Source organism: Sorex fumeus, unplaced genomic scaffold (assembly GCF_029834395.1).
Source record: "Sorex fumeus unplaced genomic scaffold, SorFum_2.1 ptg000067l, whole genome shotgun sequence".
Taxonomy (NCBI): Eukaryota; Metazoa; Chordata; class Mammalia; order Eulipotyphla; family Soricidae; genus Sorex; species Sorex fumeus.
Genome location: NW_026606124.1, coordinates 4469277 through 4491262, shown reverse-complemented (window position 1 = coordinate 4491262; position 21986 = coordinate 4469277). Strand labels below are relative to the sequence as shown.

The window sequence follows — 21986 nt, the reverse complement described above, 5'->3', positions numbered from 1 at the left end:
TGGCTTTTTCACATTCCGTATAGTATGAGTTTACCATTTCTTTAGTTTCAGTTACTGGGCATTTAAGTTGATTATAGGCTTTTGTTACTACAATGTTTCTCCACTAAATAACTCTGTAAAGTCATTTCTGATATCTATTTACTATAGGATAGATTCCTCAAATTAATATAATTAAGTTTAAAATTACATGCATTTTTTTTTTTTGTTTTGGGGCCACACCCAGCAGTTCTCAGGGCTTACTCCTTGCTCTGTGCTCAGGGATCACTCCTGACAGTGCACAGGAGATCATATGGGGTGTGAGGTCCACTATGTGCAAGGCAAGTACCTTATGCCATACTATTGCTCTGGCCCACTTTTAAAGCTGACAAACTGCTCTCAGTGGAGGTTATGCAATTACATTCTCACTAGTCTTAGACAAAAGAATGCAAGCTTCCTCATTCCTACGTCCATGAAATTTAAAGTGATGAAAAGTACCTTTTGGAAACTTCAGCACATTTTTTTCTCCCCCTTCCTTACAAAGTTCTATGTTCTTACTTCAGAGCTAGCGATAGATAGCTAATTAATGCTTGACTTTCTTGTTACTCTTTAAGCTGGGCTTTCTGGAAGTTGGGATTTTGTTCATTATATAGTTTTGCACTCTGGAATGAACAGGCTCATGTCACACAGGAGTTAACTCCAAAAGTTTGTCTTCATAGTCCACATGTACTTCCAATCACTAGTGGACTGAGTATTAAATTGGCCACACTAGGAGGCCCAGGAAGGTAATTAATGTAAAATGGCTGCAGTGGCTTGGGAAGTGAGAATAGGGGCAAAAAAGGGGAACACTGAACCGCAGTCATTTATTTTAAAAGCACTCACAATGCGGCCCCATTGTAAGATTTTCATCCTGAGGTCAGACTTCTGGCTTTCCTGTAAAACTGCCCGTTTTCGCGTGTGGGGGCGTCTGTCAGTGTTGGGGAATTACCCCCGGCGGGGTCGGGGACCATCTGGGGTGCTGGGGATGGAACCCGGGTGAGCTGCGCGCAAGCCATGCGCCTTTTCCGCTGACCCATCACGCTGGCCCCTACACTGGCCTAATTTTGCAATCATCCCATCAAAACTAGCCTGTGTACAAGGCAGCCCTTGCAGCAGGGGGTTTGCAAAGCCTGCCGGACCCGGGAGCTAGTACAGGGTTTAAGCTTCTTGACATGCATGCAGCTGACCCTGGGTCGATCCCAGCACCCCATATGGTCCCCCATCCCCCTCCCCCAATCAAACCTGGCAAGGCCCCAGCGCAGAGAGCTGGGAGTAAGCCCTAAGACGGCTGGGGGTGGCCCAATTCCCGCAACTCCCCGCGTCGGACAGTGACCGCCAACGCAAGGTCTTCGAGCCTGAAATGAACGCAGACTCGCGGCCGAGCCAGGTGGTGGAAGCGCAGTCACGCGGGTCTCTGCAGGCGCGTCCCAAGGCGCGGGGCTGTCGGGGTCCGGCTAGGAAGTTTACAGGTTGCACGCCGGCCCCAAGCAGCAGCCGCGCCACTTCCGGCACCTCTTCCGCCGGGCAGGTTTCTCTTCCGCCCCGCCCACCTACTTCCGGCCCGGCCCGGCCCGGGCTAGCCCCGCCCGACGACTTCCGACGCTCCGGTCGCCTGGGAGACGGCCAACTTCCGGCTGCGCGGCGGAGGGGGCGGAGCCAAGATGGCTGCGGAGACTGCGGTGACGGTGAGCTGCGCGGCTTGGCCCTCGGTGAAGCGGCCGGGCGGGAGCGGGCAGAGTGGGCCCCCTCGGAGGGCCAAGGCCGGCCGGGGGCTTCTCCCACTGCACCCCCGCGGCGGCGGGGGCTTCCCGAGCGTCCCGGGAGGCGGGGGGCGGTGGGCCGCGGGCTGGTGCGGGCCGCCGCTCGGCGCTGCCCAGGGTCGCGTTTCCGCGCCGGGCCCGCTGCGGGGGCCGCCTGCGGTGCGTCGCTCGGCCGGTCCTGGGGGAGACGCCCCGGAGAGCAACGGAGCGCCGTTTCCCCGCCGCGGGCCGGTGTTTCCTCCTCCCTCCAGATCTCTGGGTCCGGAGCAGCAGGCCAGAGCAGAGGTTTCCGTTAAACCGACTCGATGCGGCTCTGTGATTTCGGGGCCGCCCCTGGCCCTGCGCCCCGGCCTCGCTCCTCCTGGCGGGGCTCGGGGGGCGCACGGGCTCCCGGAGCCTCGGCCCCGTCCGCCGCGTGCACGGCAGTTTCCGTTCTTTGGACCGCCACGAGGCGTGGTGCGAGGCTAATTTAGGTTTTGCAAAGGGTTCAGCGGCATCGTTTTGTTGCAGGTGACGCAGATGAAGTGGGACGCGCCCCCGCACGGTCCTCGGGCCGCCCCTGGGTCCCGCCGGTTCCACGCCCGGTGGGAGACGATCCCCCAGGCGCGTTTCTCGGGAGCCGCGGGACCCGGGCGGGAGCGAGGAACGAGGGCAGGGGGGTCCGTTCTGAATTCTCCCCCAGGCCCGCGGGCCGGCGCTTTCCGCACGCAGCAAAGAATCCCAGGGGCCGAGAGGGAGGGAAGGAGCACGGGAGGAGAGAGAGAACTGGGCTGTCAGCGGAGGGGCGAGAGCCCAGCCCGCATCCCGGGGGTGCGGCCGAGCCTTTGCAGGGTTGGATCCTGGTTTCCCCCAAACTGCCCCACGGGGTCCTTTCTGCTAGGTAAGAGTGTCGCCAGGGCGTTGCCACCGGGAGGAGCTTGGAACTCCTGGTGTCCACCTTCATGCCTTTATCACACCCCCTTGTTCCTGCTGTAGCTGTTCCTGCAGGGGTGCTGGGCTCCACCCGCTCTGGCCTGTGCTGGCCCCTCAGTTCCTGTCCTCAAAGTGCCACCTGCCATAGTGCTTTCTGACTTATTTTCTGGTGCTCATTGCAAGTATGATTTTGTATGTACTTGATACCTATGATACAATGATATCTCTGGTGCGGTTGTCTCCTAGTGCTTTTAAATCATGACTCTTTGGGGCTGGAGAGGTGACACAGCGGATAGGGCATTTGCCTTGCACGCGGCCAACCCTGGTTCCATTCCCGGCATCCCGTATGGTGCCCCTGAGCACCGCCAGGAGTAATCCCTGTGCATCGCCAGGTGTGACCCGAAAAGCCAAGGGAAAAAAAAAAATCACGACTTTCTGATTTCCATACGACTTTAGCACTTGGACGTGAGAATAATTAGTTTACACCCGTGTCAAGTTTTGTTGTTTTTTAAATTCCAACTTCATTTTAGCAAGTTGACACACTGTGGAAATAAGAATTCCTGACATTTTGGGGAGTGTTGTGGCATTTTATAATAATGTTTAAAAGGATCCTAATCTTCAGCCTTTGTCCCATAAATATAAAAGTAAATCATAAGCATGTGACAGGATATTCATTGCAGCGTTGATAGTGGAAACAGATTGAATGCTCGTTATTAGGGTAATGTTAAACATAGTATATATCTAAATAAAAATGATATGATTTGGAGTATAGTGTGTAATTAACTTTTATGATGGACACTGGACACTGTCCTCCCGTTGTTCATCAATTTTCTCGAGTGGGCCCAGTAACATCTCTATCGGAGACTTTGTTGTTACTGTGTTTGGCATATCGAATACATCACGGGTAGCTTGCCAGGCTCTGCCATGAGGGTGAGATACTCTTGGTAGCTTGCCGGGCTCTCCGAGAGGGGCGGAGGAATCGAACTCGGGTTGGCCATGTTGGCTGCGTGCAAGGCAAACGCCCTACCCGCTGTGCTATCGCTCCAGCCCGACTTTTATGATACAAAGAAAAAATATATTTGTAGGTGAGGGTATATAGATGAGGAAAGACAACTAAGGCTTAAAGCAGAGAGATTTGGTTTTAGGGCACTTGCTTGATGTTGCCATTCTGGGTTCAATCCCCTGCTCCCCATATGGTCCCCTAAGCCTCTGCCAGGAGTGATCCCTGAACATTGCTGAGTGTGGTCCAAGAAACACCCCCAACCCTTTGGGATTTGAGCAACTGTATATATTAGAGAAAAGAATTAAGAAAAATTTGAATTTTTTGCAAATTTTTGCAATATTTGCAGGAGACATCCAGCAAATGGAGTAAAATTAGTCCAGAGTGGACTAGTTTAATATGCTGTTTAATATGCTGTTAAAACTATTAATGGTTACTTCCAGTTCTCTAGGGAGGAAGACTGAGAACTGACATTTATATTTTATTAATCAGTACTTGCTTATAAGATCTTAAAACAATGCACATAGCTCTTATTTCCATGATTTATACTTAATAAAATTTTTATAGCTACCTAATTCCCATTACAGATCAAAGTTTTCAAAACAGAAAACAAAAATTAATATTCCTTTAATTCATTTGGCTCAGAGTGCCTAGCACATATCACGTATTACCAGAAGATTTATCAAATGAATAAATGATCACATAACTACATATATATAAATTCACAAAAATATAGTGACTTTTCCATATTTATGATCCCGTGGACTATTGCAGCAACCCCTCTCCAACCCCAGTGGGGGCTGGATTGCTCACTTTGGGAAGCAGTGATCTATACTGTAGGTAGCAGTGGTTTTCTCCCTTTTTGGTTATTTAGTTTTTGGGCCACACTCAGCTGTGCTCAGGGCTTAACTCCTACTTCTGCGCTCAGGGATCACTCCTGTTGGGCATGGGGGACAGTATGAGGTGGTGGGGATTGAATCTGTGTCGGTTGCTCGCAAGGCAATTGCCTAGTCCCCTATACTGTTGCTCTGGCCATTGGGCTTACATTACTGACCAAGCAACAACAGAATTGACTCCCTACATCCTCCAGCATTCCTTTGGGGAGGCCCTTATTAAAATTTTTTGTATCTGCATGAAGTTAATTAACTGCATCATTGGAGAACATCAACTGTTGTTACATGAGTGCTTTTTTTAAAAGTTAGCAGGATTTATGGGTGGGGGAGCTTGCTTCTTTTCATGGAGCCGGCTTCTCTTTCATCCCAATACCACATGGTCTCCTGAGCATCAAGCTGGAAGTAGCCCCTGAGATTCACTGGGTGTGGTCTAAAAGCAAAACAAAAAGTTATGGTGGTGCATTAACATTGATTTCATTCATTTTAGAAAACACAGTTTGGTGCAACTGCTGAATCTCAGAGTTCTCGGCCGAAAAAAGGTCTGTATGCAATTTCCATTGTATGCTTGCATAGGTTTCTTTACTAGTTAATTGTTACGTATGTATTAAATATTTAGTTGATGTTTTGAGGCTATACCTGATGGTACTTGGCTATACCTGGTGGTGGTTTTATCTTAGCAATGCTTAGGTGATGCTGCGGATCCAGCCTGGGACTCCTGCATGTAAATCCATGTGCTCAGTCACTATTTTTTTTTCCCAGACCTTGGAGATACTGCTGGAAGTAGCCGTTTAACACTGAGCCAGGAATATAGCCTTTGAGCATACAACATGTAACCCCAAAACCTAACCCTCTGGCTTTCAAAAAAGCCTCCATCTGGATCAGAGGTATCCAGATTTACTTGACCAACTGTCCCCTTTTCTGGAAAAAAAAAATCACAGTGTCTGCAAAAAATCAACCTTCTTTAGGTGAACAAATGGAACGTGCCCCCCTGGGTTGTTCAGTTGTCCCATGAGATCATTCTAGAATCCCCCTAGAGTTTTGTTTACTTTGGGAAACACTAATCTGGACCTTTTATTTTATTTTTTAATTAATTAATTAATTTTTTTGTTGAATCATCCTAAGATACAGTTACAGACTTACAAACTTTTCATGATTACATTTCGGTCATACAGTGATTGAGCACCCATCCCTCCACCAGTGCCCATTCTTCACCACCAATGTTCCCAGTATCCCTCCTGCCATCCTCAACCCTTCCCATCCCTTGCCTCTGTGGCAGGAACATTCCCTCTTTTTCTCTCCTTTCGGGTGTTACGGTTTGCAATATAGGTACTAAGAGGCCATCATGTTTGGTCTATAGTCTGCTTCAGCACACATCTCCCATCCCAAATGATCCCTCCAACCATCATTTACTTTGTGATCCCTTCTCTATCCCAGCTGCCTTTTCCCCCAGCACGTGAGGCCAGTTTCCAGGCTGTGGTACAATCCCCTGGCCCTTATCTTTACTGTCTTTAGGTGTTAGTCTCTTATTATGTTACTTTATATTCCACAAATTAGTGTAGACATTCTGTCTGTCCCTTTCTTTCTGACTCATTTCACTTAGCATGATATTCTGCATGTCCATCCACTTATATGCTGATTTCATGATTTCTAATAGTTGCATAATATTCCATTGTGTAGATGTACCAAAGTTTCTTTAACCAGTTGTCTGTTCTTGGGCACTCGGGTTTTTCCAGATTCTGACTATTGTAAACAGTGCTGCAATAAACATAGAAGTGCAGATGTCATTTCTACTGTATTTTTTTTGTATCTCTGGAATATATTCCCAGAAGTGGTATTGCTGGGTCCTATGGGAGCTCAGTTTCTAAATTTTGGAGGAATGTCTATATTGTTTTCCAGAAAGGCTGGACCAGTCGGCATTCCCACCAACAATGAATGAGTGTCCCTTTCTCCCCACATCTGCGCCAGCACTGGTTGTTCTTTTCCTTTGTGCCAGTTTCTGTGTTGTAAAATGATATCTCATTGTTGTTTTGATTTGCATCTCCCTGGTGATTAGCGATGTAAAGCATTTTTTCACGTACCTTTTAGCCATTTGAATTTCTTTCTTCTTTTTTTTAAATGTAGGAGTACTGCTATTTATTCAGCCATTGATTAAGCTGCTTGAATTGGGCATGAACTCCACATTACTTCTTTTCTTTTTAAATTTTTTTAATTAGATATCTGTGAGATAGACTGTTCATAGTTGGGTTTCAATCATACAATGATCCAGCACCCATCCTTCCACCAGTGTACATTTCCCACCAACCAATGTCTCCCGTTTCCCCACCACCATCCCCTGACCCCCTACCCTCAGCCTTCCTCTATGGGAGGCACTTTCCTTCTTGCTCTGTCTCTCCTTTTCCTTTTTACGCATTATGGTTTGCAATAAAGGTGCTAAGAGATCATGGTGTTTGTTCGGGGCATTTGGTATTTTAATCGGGATGGTAAGGCTGGAGTAGCTTTTCAGTTGGGTGAAAGCTTTGGGGTGTTGATGTGACTGCCAATACTTCCGGAAGAACAAGGAGGTGGGGGGAGGTAGCCCATCCCAATCCTGAGAAAGCTTGGAGATTTCAGTCACAAAACCCGAATACCAGAATATTCAACAGATTATATCTTGGTGAGGTCGTCTGAGATGGTAGAGTCAGGCAGGGGTTATGTTGGCAGTTTTGGATTGTGGAAGCAGTAGCTGCTGGGGCCTCTGATTGGGTGGGCACAGGCCAAACATCCCCCTTCGATTTACCCTGGTCTATTCAGCCAAGCATGGGTCCGAGCTTAACTGTGGCCTTTGATCTCTTTCAAGATATATTAGTCTTTAAAGCAAGGCCAGTAGTAGAGCTTACAGGGTGGCGCTGGAGTTGGTTCGTGGGGTGACTGCCAGTGCTTCCATGAATATTGGGACGTGGGGGGAGGTACCCCATCCCAACTTCAAGAAAGTCTGGAGATTTCAGTTATAAAACCCCATACCCGAATTTTCAGCAGATTATATATATCTTGATGAGGTCTGCCCTGAGACGATGGAATCAGGCTGGGGGTATGGTGACAGTTTTGGATTGTAGAAGCAAGTGGCTGTCGGGGACTGTGCTTGGGCAGGCCACCAGGCCAGTGCACCGCCCTCTGATTTATCCCAGTCAGTTCAGCCATACACAGGTTCGAGATTAACTGTGGCTTTTGATTTCTTTCTAGATTTCTCTGTGTCTCTGAAATAAGGCCAATAAATGAGCTTGTATAGCTGAGCTGGGGGTGGTTTGTCGGCATGGCTCCCACATACCTAACTTTTGGCCATTTAATTTCTTGTAAACTTGGTCCCAAGTTAGAGGGGTCCAGCCAAAGGCATAGCAACAATTTGGGGGTATCAGTAAGCCTGAAGGCATCATCAGGCTGCTGATGCATTTGCCCCGCAGGTACAGGTTGGTGGCATCATACCCCCATTGAGTTTCTTTTTTGAGGAAATTTCTGTTCATTTCTTTTTCCCATCTTTTGATTGGGTTGGAGGGTTGTTTCTTTGTAAAGTTCTACCAGTGTCTTGTATAACCTGGATATTAAGTCCCTGTCTGATGGATATTGAGTAAATAATTTTTCCCATTCCATGGGGTCTGTATTTTGGTCACTGTTTCTTTTGAGGTGCAGCAGCTACTTAGTGTAATGTAATCCCATCTGTTTACATTTGTTTCTACTTGCTTGGTCAGTGGTGTTTCATCCTTGAAGATGCCTTTAACTTCAGTGTCATGCAGGTTTCTGTCTACATTTTCCTCCATGTACCGTATGGATTCAGGTCTGATATTGAGGTCTTTAATCTTTTTGGATCTGACTTTTGTATGTGGCATTAGACAGAGGTCTGAGGTAATTTTTTTGCATATAGTTGTCCAGTTTTCCAAGCAGCATTTGTTGAAGAGGCTTTCCTTATTCCACTTCACATTTCTTACTCCTTTATTAAATATTAAGTGACTTTATACTGGAGAGGCTGTGTCAGAATGTTCAACTGTGTTCCATTGGTCTGCAGGTCTGTTTCTATTCCAATACCATGCTGCTTTAATTACTACTGCTTTATAGTACAGTTTGAAATTGGAAATGTTATGCCACCCATCTTCTTTTCCCCAAGGGTTGTGTTAGCTATTTGTGGAGTTTACTGCTCCATATGAATTTCAGGAGTGTTTTATGTATTTCTTTGAAAAAATGTCATGGGTATCCTTATAGGGACTGCACTGAATCTGTATAATGCTTTGGGGAGTATTGCCATTTTGACAATAAAGTAAAGTAAAAGTAAAGGCCCTCCCGTTGATCATCGATTTGCTCGAGCGGACCCAGTAACGTCTCCATTGGAGACTTTGTTGTTACTGTGTCTGGCATATCGAATACGTCACGGGGAGCTTGCCAGGCTCTGCCGTGCGGGCGAGATACTCTCAGTAGCTTGCCAGGCTCTCTGAGAGGGGCGGAGGAATCGAACTCGGGTCGGCCATGTTGGCTGCGTGCAAGGCAAACGCCCTACCGCTGTGCTATCGCTCCAGCCCTACCGATCCATGAGCAGGTGATGTGTCTCCATTCCTAGTGTAATCTGGACCTTTTATTTCTGTTAGTTCAATTTTATTTCTGTAGTCCAACTACTTTGCCTTTTGGGATACCTATTTACATGTTTGCAGTATCACTTTATTACACAGTACTGGGGGTGTTACACCTGTAGAATAAAATGATTGCAACATAAACAGTGCCTCTGGAGTTCTGTAAGGTAATGACACGAGCGCCTAAGATATTGAGAGTAATCTTTCCTTTAATTTCTATATTTTCATAATTTATAATTTGATTTGTTGATATGATTGTCTGCATTGGTTGATTTTCAAAATATTGTGTATACTTGTAGCCCTTGGATAAGCCATATTGGATTATGATATGTTAATCTTTCTGCATATTGTGAGATTCAGTGGGTTAATACTTTGTTTAGGGTTTAATTCCATGACGAATATTGATCTTTATTTTTCTTCAAGAACTTTTAATTATATTTTTGATAGCAAGGTTGCAATAGTGTTAAATTTTTTATTATACAGATACTGCATCTCACCTCTACTAAATTACTAATAACTGTCAACCAGTGTCCATAGAGATTTTTCTTTTTCTTTAAGAAAATTTATTAAAGTAACTCTTTCTGCATCCATCATCAGTAATTGGGTTACAGTATATATACACATACACATATATTTAAATTTTATTTTATTTTTATAAAGTTGTTCACAATAATTTATTGCATTTAATATTCAAGCACCAATCCCACCATCGTACACCTACCTAGCAGCATAAGAGCAAAGCGTATGAAGATGGTTGCGTTTCATCCTGGAGCCATTTAAACCCTTGTATAAGACATTACAAGCATGTATGTTAAACTCAAACATGTGCTACTTTTGGTACATCAGTGGGATAGAGTATGAAAGGTCACATGGCCGCAAATACGGCTACGCAGTACAGGAATTCTGAAGTTTAGAATATGATTATAGAGCAAATTTACTCATGGGTAAGGCATATATGGCTGTCTTCCAGGAGCTTTATTTTAGAGTCTCTGGGTCTTGGCCTTTGATGAGATTACATGCGCTGGGGGCAGTTTGTGAGTGTAACTGCCGAACTACTGGAAAACTAGAGTTGGGGGGGAAGAGGCCCAGTCCCACTCTAAGCAAACTTGGAGATCTCAGTCACGGGTCCTGCATACCTGGGTTTTTCTGCAGGTTCTCTTGTGGGTGAGGCTCCTCCAAGCGGCCTTGAGCATGGCTGCAGTTGAGTTTTGGAGGTTTTTTGACTGCCAGGATTCTGATGGGTCAGGGAGGGAAACTCAACCCACCCCACTTTAAGTTGCCCCATTGAAGACAGCCTGGCACAGGGTCAGGATGTTCTGTGTCGCTCTCTTTTGGGAGCTTTATTGCAGAGTCTCTGGATTTTAGCTGTTGATGAGATAATATGTACAGTGTATATGTTTTTTAATTTGTTTTATTTAAGCATTATTATTTATAATTTTATTAAGAGTCTCTTGCCCCCGCGCCTGGCTGTCCTCGCCAGGGGCCCCTTTGGAGGGGGGCGGGTTGAGTTTCCCTCCCCGCCCCGAGCAGAGCCTTGGCAGCTGAAGACCTCCAGAACCAGCCACAACTATGCTGAGACCACTCTCCACACGCATGAAGGTACTGGCAGAGGAACAAAGGCATGCGGGTCCTGGGGCTGAGATCTCCAAGCCTGCTCGGACCGGGGCTGAGCATCCTCTACCCAGATCCTCCATCTTCCAGTAGGCAGGGGTCACACCCACCAACTGCTCCCTGGCACCGTGTAATCCTATCAATGGCCAAGACCCAGAGACTATAAAGCCCAGCTCCCGGAAGCTCTTACTATCTCATTCTTTTTTTGGACGACCTGGCAGACTACCAAATGTAACCTGCCCACACAGCGGAGTCTGGCAAACTGCCCATGGCATACCCAATATGCCCAATACCAGTAACAGTGATGGGTCTCATTCTCCTAACTCTGAAAGAGCCTTGAAAGTGGCACTTTTTAGAATCTCAGAGCTAGGACGAAGGAGACGTTACTGGTGCCTGCTCGAGGCAATCGACGAACAACAGGATGATCGTGATTAAGAGTAATATATATATTTCTATGTATATAATCCTGTGTGTGCATGTGTATGTGTGTTTTGGCGCAGGTAGGGAGGGCATACTCAGCAGTACTCAGGGCTTACTCCTGGCAGTGCTCAAGGTACCACTTGAGATGTCAGGGATTGAACTTGGGTCAGCCACATGCAAGACAAACGCCCTACCCGCTCTACTGTATCCCAGGTCCCTTCCTTTCAGTTCTTGAGGACCATGTGGTGATGGGCTTCCTGCATGTAAACCATGGACTTCAATCTGTTGAGTTATCTCTCTGATCTCACAACTGGATCAGGATCTTACAACTAGAAAAGTTTAATCCCTGAATACAAATTATGTGACATGTTTTCTTTTTATTATTTAAAAAAATTTTATTTTGGCCACACATGGCAATGCTTGGGGCTTATGAGGTTACTCCTGCCTGTGCACGCAGTAATCACTCCTGGTGGTGCTCAGGGGACCATAAAATATGCTGGATTAAGCTTGGGGTGGCCACATGTAAAGCCTTATCCACTGTACTATTGCTCTACCCACTCAGTTTTGCTCCGCCCACTCAGTTTTGATTTCTAATAGCATTGGGCCCCTGAGCATCAAGGGGAATGATCCTTTTTTTTTTTGCTTTTTGGGTCACACCTGGCGATGCACAGGGGTTACTCCTGGCTTTGCACTCAGGAACTACTACTGGTGGTGCTCGGGGGACCATATGGGATCTGGGAATCGAACCTGGGTTTGTCGCGTACAAGGCAAACGCCCTACTCTCTGTGCTATCACTCCAGCCCCCTCCAAGAGGAATGATTCTTAAGCACAGCAGGGAATAGCCTCTGAGCGCTCTGAGTTGTGACCTGATTCTCCACTTATCACCCCCAAAAGTTATCAATTGTGCCTAGAGTTGTGGTTCAAGCGATGAAGCACATGGTTTGTGTGTTTGGTCTGTGGCACTTATGACCCCTTTCTATTCCATCTGGTATATATTTTACAACAAATACAAAAATTGCTGGTTCACAAAAAGGGAGATTAACACCCAGGAATGGCTGAGATTAGTACCAGGAATTTTGCTCCATGAATGGAAGGCCAGCCACAGGCTCTAGGTGAAAAGGAAGCTCAGATAGAGAAGAGAGTACCAAATGAAGGGTGTTGTGAGGACCCTCCCAGGGTGGGAGAAGCATGCTAAAAGTAGTCGATAGACCAAACATGATTGCCACTCAAAGCCTCTCTTGCAAAACACAGTACCCAAAAGAAGAGAGAGAGAACAAGGGGGAATACCCTGCCACAGAGGCAGGATGGGACGGGGGGGAGGGGGGGGATGCTGGGAACCGTGGGGATGGATGACGGGCACTGGTGGAGGGATGGGCACTTGATCATTGTATAACTGAAACCCAAGCACAAAATTTGTAAGCCTATAACTGTACCTCATGGTTTTTCACTAATAAAAAAAGAAAAAAAAACAAAAAACCCCAAAAATTGCTGGTTTGCAGCTATCATAATAATATTGGCATTTATAACAGCACTTACAGAATGACATTTAGATATAATGTGTCATTTATATACTGGCATTTATAAATGCATAGTATTCATCTCATTGAGCTCACTCTATAATGTCTAACCCCTAGACTTCTCGGGGGCCCCTAAAAATACATTTTTAAAAAAAAAGGATTTCCATTGGTGTTCAGCCAACCCCCTACCCTCTCACCCACTGTCTTTCCTCCCCTCTTCCTTCTCATCCTTTTTTCTTCTTTATTTCTTGTGCCAGGGGATTGAACCTATAGTCTCTCTCACTTACAAGGCAAGTGCTCTTCCACTGAGCTCTGTCCCTAGACCTGAAGACAGCTTTTTCCAGTGAAATTCACAGCGTATAAGAAGTTGTTTATTTTCATTTACTTGAACAGCATCCTCATTTTCCTTTTAACCCATTAAAGGATACAATTCATTTTTTCTTGAATTTTTTTGTATTATACTTTCTAAAAATTGTATAATACACAATGATATTTGAACTATTTTAGTGTATAATCCAGTAGTATCAATTACCTTCTCAATGTTGTAATTGTCACAACTATTTCCAGACCTCTATCATCATCCCATAACCATTGAGCAATAGCTCTTCATCTGGGCCCCACTCCACCTCAGCACACACAGTTCCTGTTAGCTGCTTAGCTTCTATTTCTGCTTCTGTGAATATCTGGCTTATTTTACTGACCATAATGCTTTCAGGACTCATCTCTATTATAGCATGTGCCAGTCGTTTCTTTTTTATGGCAGATACATACTGTGTTGGATGTATGTACCACATTTTGTTGATTTTTTCATCTGCTAATAGACATTTGGGTTATTTTCCACTTTCAGCTGTTGTGAATAATGGTGGAGTGAGCATTTGTATAGAGATTTCTATTTATTTCTTTCTGATTTTATTTCTTTTGAGGATTAAGGATGGAGGGGCCCGGACCAGAACGATAGTACAGTGGGAAGAATGTTTGCCTTGCCTTTGGCCAATCCAGGTTTGATCTCCGGCGTCCCATATAGTCCCTCAGGCACTGCCAGAATTAATTCCTGAGTGCAGAGACAGGAGTAACCTCTGAGCATTGCCGGGTGTGGCCCAAAAACCCAAAAAAGAAGAATGAAGAAGGGGCCAGAGTAATAATACAGTGGGTAAGGCACTTCCCTTGTAGATGGTGAACCTGGATTTGATCCCCAGCATCCCATTTGGTCCCTGAGCACCGCCAGGAGTAATTCCTGAGTGGAGAGTCTAGAGTAGTCCCTGAGCATCTTCTGGTGTGGCCCAAAGGGGGTGGGAAATTCAAAGAAATAGAAAACCATGAAATGGCTGGATTATGTGGTAATTCTGTGTCAGACTTTTTAAGGAATGCCATACTTTTCTGTAAATGCTACTATTTTAAGTTCTCATCTTAAAAATACAGTGGTTCCAGTTTCTCTGTTTCCTGGCCACATGTTTTGTTTTCTTTTGGTAGTGTTCAAGAAAAATAGCTGTCCTAGTTCATGTGAAGTGGCAAGTCATACATCTCATTGTAGTTGTGATTTGCGTTTCTCTGTTGACTAAAGTTATTGAGAATCTATTCGTGTTTTTTTGTTTGCTTGTTTTTTTCCCCCTCATTTGTACATCAACTTAGATAAATACCTGCTTAAGTCCTTTACCCTTTTTAGGAGGGTAGGGGGACACATCTGGTGGTGCTCAGGGCTAAACTCCTGGCTGTGTGTCTCAGGGATTGCTCCTGGCAGGTTTGGGGGACCATAGTGGGTGTTGGGGATTAAACCTGGGCTGGGTGTCTGCAAGGCAAACGCCCTACCCACTGTACTCAGACCCCTTGTCCTTTACCCATTTTAACTTCTTTTCCTTTTTTATTGATTTGTCATTGAGCTGGAGCCATAGCACAGCTGGTAGGGCGTTTGCCTTGCACGCAGCCAACATGGCCAACCTGAGTTCGATTCCTCGGCCTCTCTCAGAGAGCCTGGCAAGCTACCGAGAGTATCTTGCCCGCACAGCAAAGCCTGGCAAGCTACCTGTGATGTATTTGATATGCCAAACACAGTAACAAGTTTCACAATGTTACTGGGCCCGCTCAAGCAAATGGATGAACAACGAGAGAACAGTGACAAGTGATTGATTTGTCATTATTTTATAAGATCATATAATTTCATAGCTTACTGTCTCTATATATAGTATTTATCACATACGCAAAATTCAGTGCTCTCCAACCACAGAAAAGATCCCTGTGCCTATTCCTCCCAACAACCCGTTTTCTCTCTGGTAATTGTCACAGTTCTTGTTGTTTTCCATTTATTTGCTTTAGTTCTTTGTATTCCACCTATGTGGTCATGGTCATTATTTTTCACTTTTTCCCCCCACTTAACATAATTATCTCAAATTCCATCCATTTGGTCCCAAACAGTACAGTTTCAAGTTTTTTGGCTTTGGGTGTTAGAGAATGGAGTCAGGGCATTATGCATGTAAAGTATGTTTCTTCATGCTGAAGTACATTTTTGACCCCAGTTTTATTTAGTTTTAGATAGTAGAATAATATTCCATTATGTATATATACCACAGCTTCTGTATCATTTTTTGATTCTTTGTTTTGGCTATTGTGAATTAAACTGCTAATGAACACAGGGATGCAAATACCTCTTTGAAGATAGCACAGCGGGTAGGGCGTTTGCCTTACAAGCGGCCAACATGGCCGACCCGAGTTCGATTCCTCCGCCCCTCTCGGAGAGCCCGGCCAGCTACCGAGAGTATTCGATATGCCAGACACAGTAACAACAAAGTCTCCAATGGAGACGTTACTGGGCCCGCTCGAGCAAATCGACGAACAACGGGAGGGCCTTTACCTTTACCTTATCTTCTGGAGAAATTCTTAGGAACTGATATTGCTGGATCATCTGTTATTTACATTTAAAATTTTCAAAACTTTTCTTTTTGTGTGTGTGGTGCCAGGAATAGGCAAGTGCTGTACCTCTGAGCTCACATCCGTAGCCCCCATTGAAAATTTTATACTTTTTTGGGGGCACACCCAGTGGTGTTTATAGGTTACTCCTGGATCTATGCTCACGGATCATTCTTGGCAGTGCTCAGGAGACCATGTAGAGGACCGTATATCCAACCTGAGTTGGCTGTGTGCAAGCCAGTGCCTTGCGCACTGTACGATCTCTCTAGCCCTTGTATTGTTTTTAATTTTTAAAATTTAAAAAGTTTAAAGAAAATAAGTTTTTAATATTATTTTTGTGTGTGTGTTTTGTGTTCGGGCTATAAATGGCAATGCTCAGGGGTTACTCCTGGCTCTGAACTCAGTAATTACTCCTGGTGGTGCTTGGGGAACCATATAGGATGCAGGGCATTGAACCCAGGTCAGCCGTGAGCAAGGTGGGTGCCATATCCAATGTGTTGTTCACAATGTATCGAAAGTAAGACATACTGAATACAGGATTGTATGAAGGATGTGCTCATTTTTTTAGACTATTTTTTTTGACAGTTGCTTTCAACAGTAGATTAAATCCAACTGATTTCTTCATTAGATAGGAAATTAATTGGTTTGAGAGAAAGTTCAGTGATCAGATGAATTCAGGATTGATTTAGCTACTCATGCTTTGACTTTTCCTGAATTATAGCTTCCATTTAAAGCTACCAAAAATGGCATTGACACTCCATTTTTCCAATTCTGTCCATATGGTCTGGCCTTTTGTGCTTCTTTCATTTTTTTTATTTTTTAAAATTTATTAGAGCCCCGTAATTGTAAAGTTATTGTAAAGTTATTCGTATTTGTGTTTTAGACATACATCTGTCCAGTCCCAATCCCATCACCAATGTCAGCTTTCCTCTACCACTGTCCCCAGGTTTTCTTTCACCCTCCAGCCTGCTTCCTTGGCATTTGCATTAAGTTTGATTGTTGTACTTTGAATCAATGTTCTATGCTTCTTTTAAAAAGAGTCCCTGGCCGGAGTGATAGTACAGCAGGTAGGGCATTTGCCTTGCGTGCAGCCAACACGGGCTTGATCCCTGACATCCCGTATGGTCCCCCGAGCCTACCAGGAGTGGTTCCTGAATGCTGAGCCAGGAGTAAATCTTGAGCATCACTGAGTGTTTTCCCTAAATAAACAAAATCCCAACTCCCCCACCTCTTCCCCAAGGAATCCTACCTTCCTGTAAGGAATACTCTTAATTGGGTCAAATTAAAGATCTGAGGGTCATGATCATTGGAAATAGGGTTTTTTCTAGCAATTTAATTTAACCTCATCTGAAATGAACTTGTGGTAGGGGTCCACTATTGGTTGCAGAACAAGAAAATCTATTAAGTGGTATACAGAGTAACAACTAAATAGTGACGGAACAACTGTAAGGATACAGGATTAAATGAGAATATATAGCAAACTTTTATATATTCCTTCCCTAGAGTTGTATTTTAGGAGTCAGCAACCATTCTGGCATGGTCCAATTTCCATTATGAGATGTACCATCTGTTTTTTTTGTGTTTGTTCTAATTATGCTTGTAGTGCTCTAGTTACTACATCTCTTGTACATTTTGTTTTATTGATAATTTGCTTATTTAAAAAAATTTTATGTATCTTTCCTGACTGGTCACTGGCATTGGCTAGCACTGCATCCTCAGGTCCTCACTTTGAACCACTGACTGCCGGCTGGTTGGCCTAATTCTGCAGAGAAGGGCCCCAGGTTGCCCCAGAACTGCTTGGGAGGATCCCTACCCACCCACCCATCCACTAGGAGAAAAAAAAGGGGGGGGGGGAAATGTAAATATATGAGTTACACATTTTATATTTTGTAGATACAAATTAGTTGACTCTGAAGAATAGGATATCACAAAATAATATCACAAAATAATTACTTTCTGAGAGTAGTAATGTAGCAGGTAGAGTATTTTCCTTGCATGTGACTAACCTGGGTTCAGTCCCTGGCACCACATATGGTTCACCAGCCCCACTAGGTGTGACCCCTGAGCTCAGAAATGGGAGTAAGTCCTGAGCACTAGAGGTGTGGCCCAGAAACAAAGATAAAAGAAAGTAGTTATTTTCTATAAAGTGTTGTTTCAATATTACTCAATAATTTCTCTGAATTCTCATGTCAATTGGATTTTCAGTTAAGAGTACATAATAAATTCAAGTTGGGGCCAGAGTGATAGTTCAGTAGCTAGAGTGTTTGCCCTGCAGGGGACCGGCCTGGATATAATCCCTGGCATCCCATATGGTCCCCTGAGTACTGGGGTGATTTCTGAGTGTTGCCAAGTGTGGCCCCAAAATAAAAAAACAAAGCAAGTTTTGGACATTCATGCTCCAGAAACAGAGCAATAATGAATGTGAGTAGAAAAATAATACAGGTATATCCATCCTGAAGGAAAATTGTTTTTAGGCAAATAAACTGTTACAAGAAAAGCAGAAGGAGGAGGTGGAGAGGTAGTACAGGATGTAAGGCACTTCACATGTGGCAGTTTCAGCTTCTACCTGGTTCAACAGTCTATACCAATATGGTACCCCGAGCACTGCCAGAACTGATGTCTGAGCACAGAACCCTGAGCACTGCCAAATGTGGCTCAGTCCGTTCCCCCCCCCCCCCCCCAACTTCCAAGAGAAACAAGGATTGTTATGGTACTTTAATTTTTTGGAGAGGTGTTTGGCTTATCCACCCCCCCACCCACCCACCCCCACATACTGCTAAGGATAGCTACTTCTGGCTCTTTATTTTCTAGACTGTTATTTATTAAGGTTTTTAGATACCACACCTATAGGCTCAGAGCTCATTCCTTCCTTTCTTTCTTTCTTTCTTTCTTTCTTTCTTTCTTTCTTTCTTTTTTGGCGAGGAGGGGTGGCACGAGGCACACCCAGTGATACTCCGGGGTTATTCCTGGCTCTACACTCAGAAATTATTCCTGGTAGTGCTGGGGACTATATGGGATGCAGGGGATTGAACTCAGGTCAGCCTTGTGTAAGACAGGTGCCCTACCTGCTGTACTGTCTCTGACCCTTAGGGCTTACTGACTTTGAGCTCAGGGATCCCTCCTGGCCATGATTTGGAGGACCACACATGGAGCCGTTAATTAATGCCTCACCCACTGTACTCTCTTTTGTCTATCCTTAAATTTCTTCTTCTTTTTTTTAATAATAAAGTTTTCTCCTTTTTTTCTTTATTGGTTTGTTTTTGGGTCACATCTGGCAATGCTCAGAGGTTACTTTTTATTTTTTAAATTTTTAAATTTTTTTTTTTGGCTTTTTGTGTCACACCCTGCGATGCTCAGGGGTCACTCCTGTCTCTGCACTCAGGAGTCACTCCTGGCGGTGCTCGGGGGACCATATGGGATGCTGGGAATCGAACCTGGGTCGGCCGCGTGCAAGGCACTGGGTCCTACCTGCTGTGCCATTGCTCCAGCCCCCTTAAATTTCTTTTTAACCTTTAAGGTTGATTTTCTCAACATTAGCACTATTGACATTTTGAAAAATTTAGTTCCTTGTCATAGGAGCAGTCTTGTTTAGATTGTTAACAGCATCTTCCTGGGCCTCTGCATTGTAGATGTTAGTAGCATTGAGTTGCACCAACCAAAAATGTGCCCAGACATTGTCAGCTGTCTCCTAGGGTACAAAATTGTTCTTAATTGAGGAGCCCTAATCTGGTTAAGTAAAATGACAGTTGACAGTAGAAGGCAGGAAGAATTCACATAGAAGCTGGGTTAACAAGCAGAGAAGCTTTATTTGTACACGTCAGAAGCATTTTGACTGAGGAATTGAATTTGGTAATATGTCTGATGATCTTCCCCTTCTTGAACTAGAGAGGCTCCTATTCTGCACTGAGTATAGTCTTTGGAAATACTGGGTGACAACTATGGAAGGGATAAACAACTTCCGCATGGGATTTTCGATATAGCAGGACTTTGTCAAGAACAAGAAACTTTTAATTTGGAATTGTTAATCAGAACTACTTGGTAGTTCTGAGAGAATGATATCCTATCTGGGGCTACTTAAGTCCTCTTCATTTCTCCCCATGATATGACCCCAGGTGACTTTCTTCTGGCTTTCAGTTGAGGACCTTATCCGTCACTGAGGTGAGTGAATCAGCTTACTTCTTTGGGTATATTTCCTTCCTTAAAGGAGTCTCCATCATGAACCTTACCTTTTGTGCTAGTTGTAATTCACGTTAAGTTTTTCCTACAATGTGAGACAATACTATATTTCTATTCCAGCTTGGGGTAGAGAGAGAATATAGCCAGTAGGGTGCTTGCATGTGGCTGACCCAGATTCAGCCCTTAGCACCCCATTATGGTCCTCTGAGTTCCACTGGAATGCTCCCTTGTGCGTAGAGCCAGCCCTAAGCCTTGAGTGCTACTGGGTGTGTCCCCAAAATAAAATTTTAAGACACCCTACTGAATGGGAGAAACTATTTGTGCACAGTACATCAGATAAAGGGCTAATATCCAAAGTATATAAAGTATTCATAAAGTTCAACAACAAAATAATGTTATTTAAAAATGAGGCAAAGGGACTGGAGCAATAGCACAGCGGGTAAGGTGTTTGCCTTGCATGCGGCCGACCTGGATTTGATTCCCAGTATCCCATATGGTACCCCCAGTACCACCAGCAGTAATTCCTGAGTTCATGAGCCAGGAGTAACCCCTGTGCCTTGCCAGCTGTGACCCAAAAAGCAAAAACAAACCAAAAAACAATAAAAATGCGGCAAAAAATAGAAAACTCCCCCCAAAAAATAAAAATGAGGCAAGACGTACAGATTGCCACTAGGCAGACATAAAAGGGTTCATCCTATTATCAAGAAAATTAAAATAAAAATGGTAAGATAAAGGACTGGAGTGATAGTACGATGTATAGAGTGTTTACCTTGCACGCATCTGACCCGGGTTCGATCCCCAGTATCCCATATGGTTCCCCGAGCACTGCCAGGAGTAATTCCTGAATGCACAGCCAGGAATAACCCCTGTACATCGCCGGGTGTCACCCAGAAAGCAAAAAAAAAAAAAAAAAAAAAAAAAAAAGTAAGGTATCAGTCACAGCAGTGAGAATACCATATATCAGAAATAGTTGAAAATGACCAGTGTTGGTGAGAATGTGGAGAAAAAGGAACCCTCATTTACTGTTGGTGGGTTCAGCCTTTATGAAAAACAATATGAAGAATCTTAAAAAACTAGTGAGAGTAGAGCTCCCAGTGATTCCATTTCATCGCATCTATCTTTCCCTCACCCTTACCAGCAGAGAAATATTTATCCAAAATAGATACATATGCATATGTTCATTGTAGCACTTAGTTCAATAGCCAAGACATGAAAACAACCCAAAGTCCAGCAGGTGAAAGAATTAAAAGTGACATACATATGTATATATATATGTATATATGATATATATATATGCTGTGATTATTATGCCGCTGTAAGATAGGATGAAATCTTGCAATTAATTATAACTTAGATGTAGCTGAAGGGTAGGTACCCTGTTAGATGAAACAAGTCAAAATTGGAGGACAAATACAGAATGATCTCATTCATCTTTGACACAGAGAAGGACAAAAACGGGATAGATATCAATTAGTAACAGTCTTTTGACCTTGGATTACAAGATACCAAAGAGTTGGGGGAGAGGGATGATGAGGTGGGCTAGAGGTAGAGGTAAAGAGACAGTAGTAGAGGATCTTGGACACTTTGGTGGGTGCAGTAACTGTCCATCAGTACCACAAAACATTGACACTATTGTAAACATTGCTTACGCTAGCTATACTATATAATCTTTCAGAATTCTCTTCTCTCCAAAAAATAAGAAAATTAGACATAGAGAGGTCAAAGGAATTGAAAACGCATGCTTTGCCCGCAGGAGCAGCTCCCCAGAACACAGAGCTGGGAGTAAACTTTTAGCATCGCCTGATATGCCCCCCAAGCAAAACAAGCACTGTAGCACTGTCCTTCCATTGTTCGTCAATTTGCTCGAGCAGGCCCAGTAAATTCTCCATTGTGAGACTTGTTACTGTGTTTGGCATATCGAATACGTCACGGGTAGCTTGCCAGGCTTTGCCATGTGGGCGAGATACTCTCGGTATCTTGCCGGGCTCTCCGAGAGGAATCAAAGCCGGGTTGGCCCGGTCGGTAGCATGTAAGGCAAACGCCCTACCCACTGTGCTATCGCTCCAGCCCCATACAAAACAAACCAAATAAATTAGACTGTGGTAGGACAGAAACTTTGTGCAGCTTAATTAGTATCCTTAGAGACATGGTTCATCATTCTGTCTCTTCCATTAATTAGTTCTTGAATG

General features: G+C 44.3%; 1 protein-coding gene across 1 annotated transcript in view; it reads left to right on the top strand.

Moving 5' to 3' along the window:
* Nucleotides 1-1634: 1634 nt before the first annotated feature.
* Nucleotides 1635-21986, top strand: part of BBS4 (Bardet-Biedl syndrome 4) — a 47919-nt gene continuing 27567 nt past the window's right edge. The window contains exons 1-2 of the mRNA XM_056128744.1: nucleotides 1635-1700; nucleotides 5068-5119. Of these exons, the coding sequence (XP_055984719.1) occupies nucleotides 1677-1700; nucleotides 5068-5119 (76 nt within the window). The 5' untranslated portion in view covers nucleotides 1635-1676. The remainder of the gene's footprint in view (nucleotides 1701-5067; nucleotides 5120-21986) is intronic.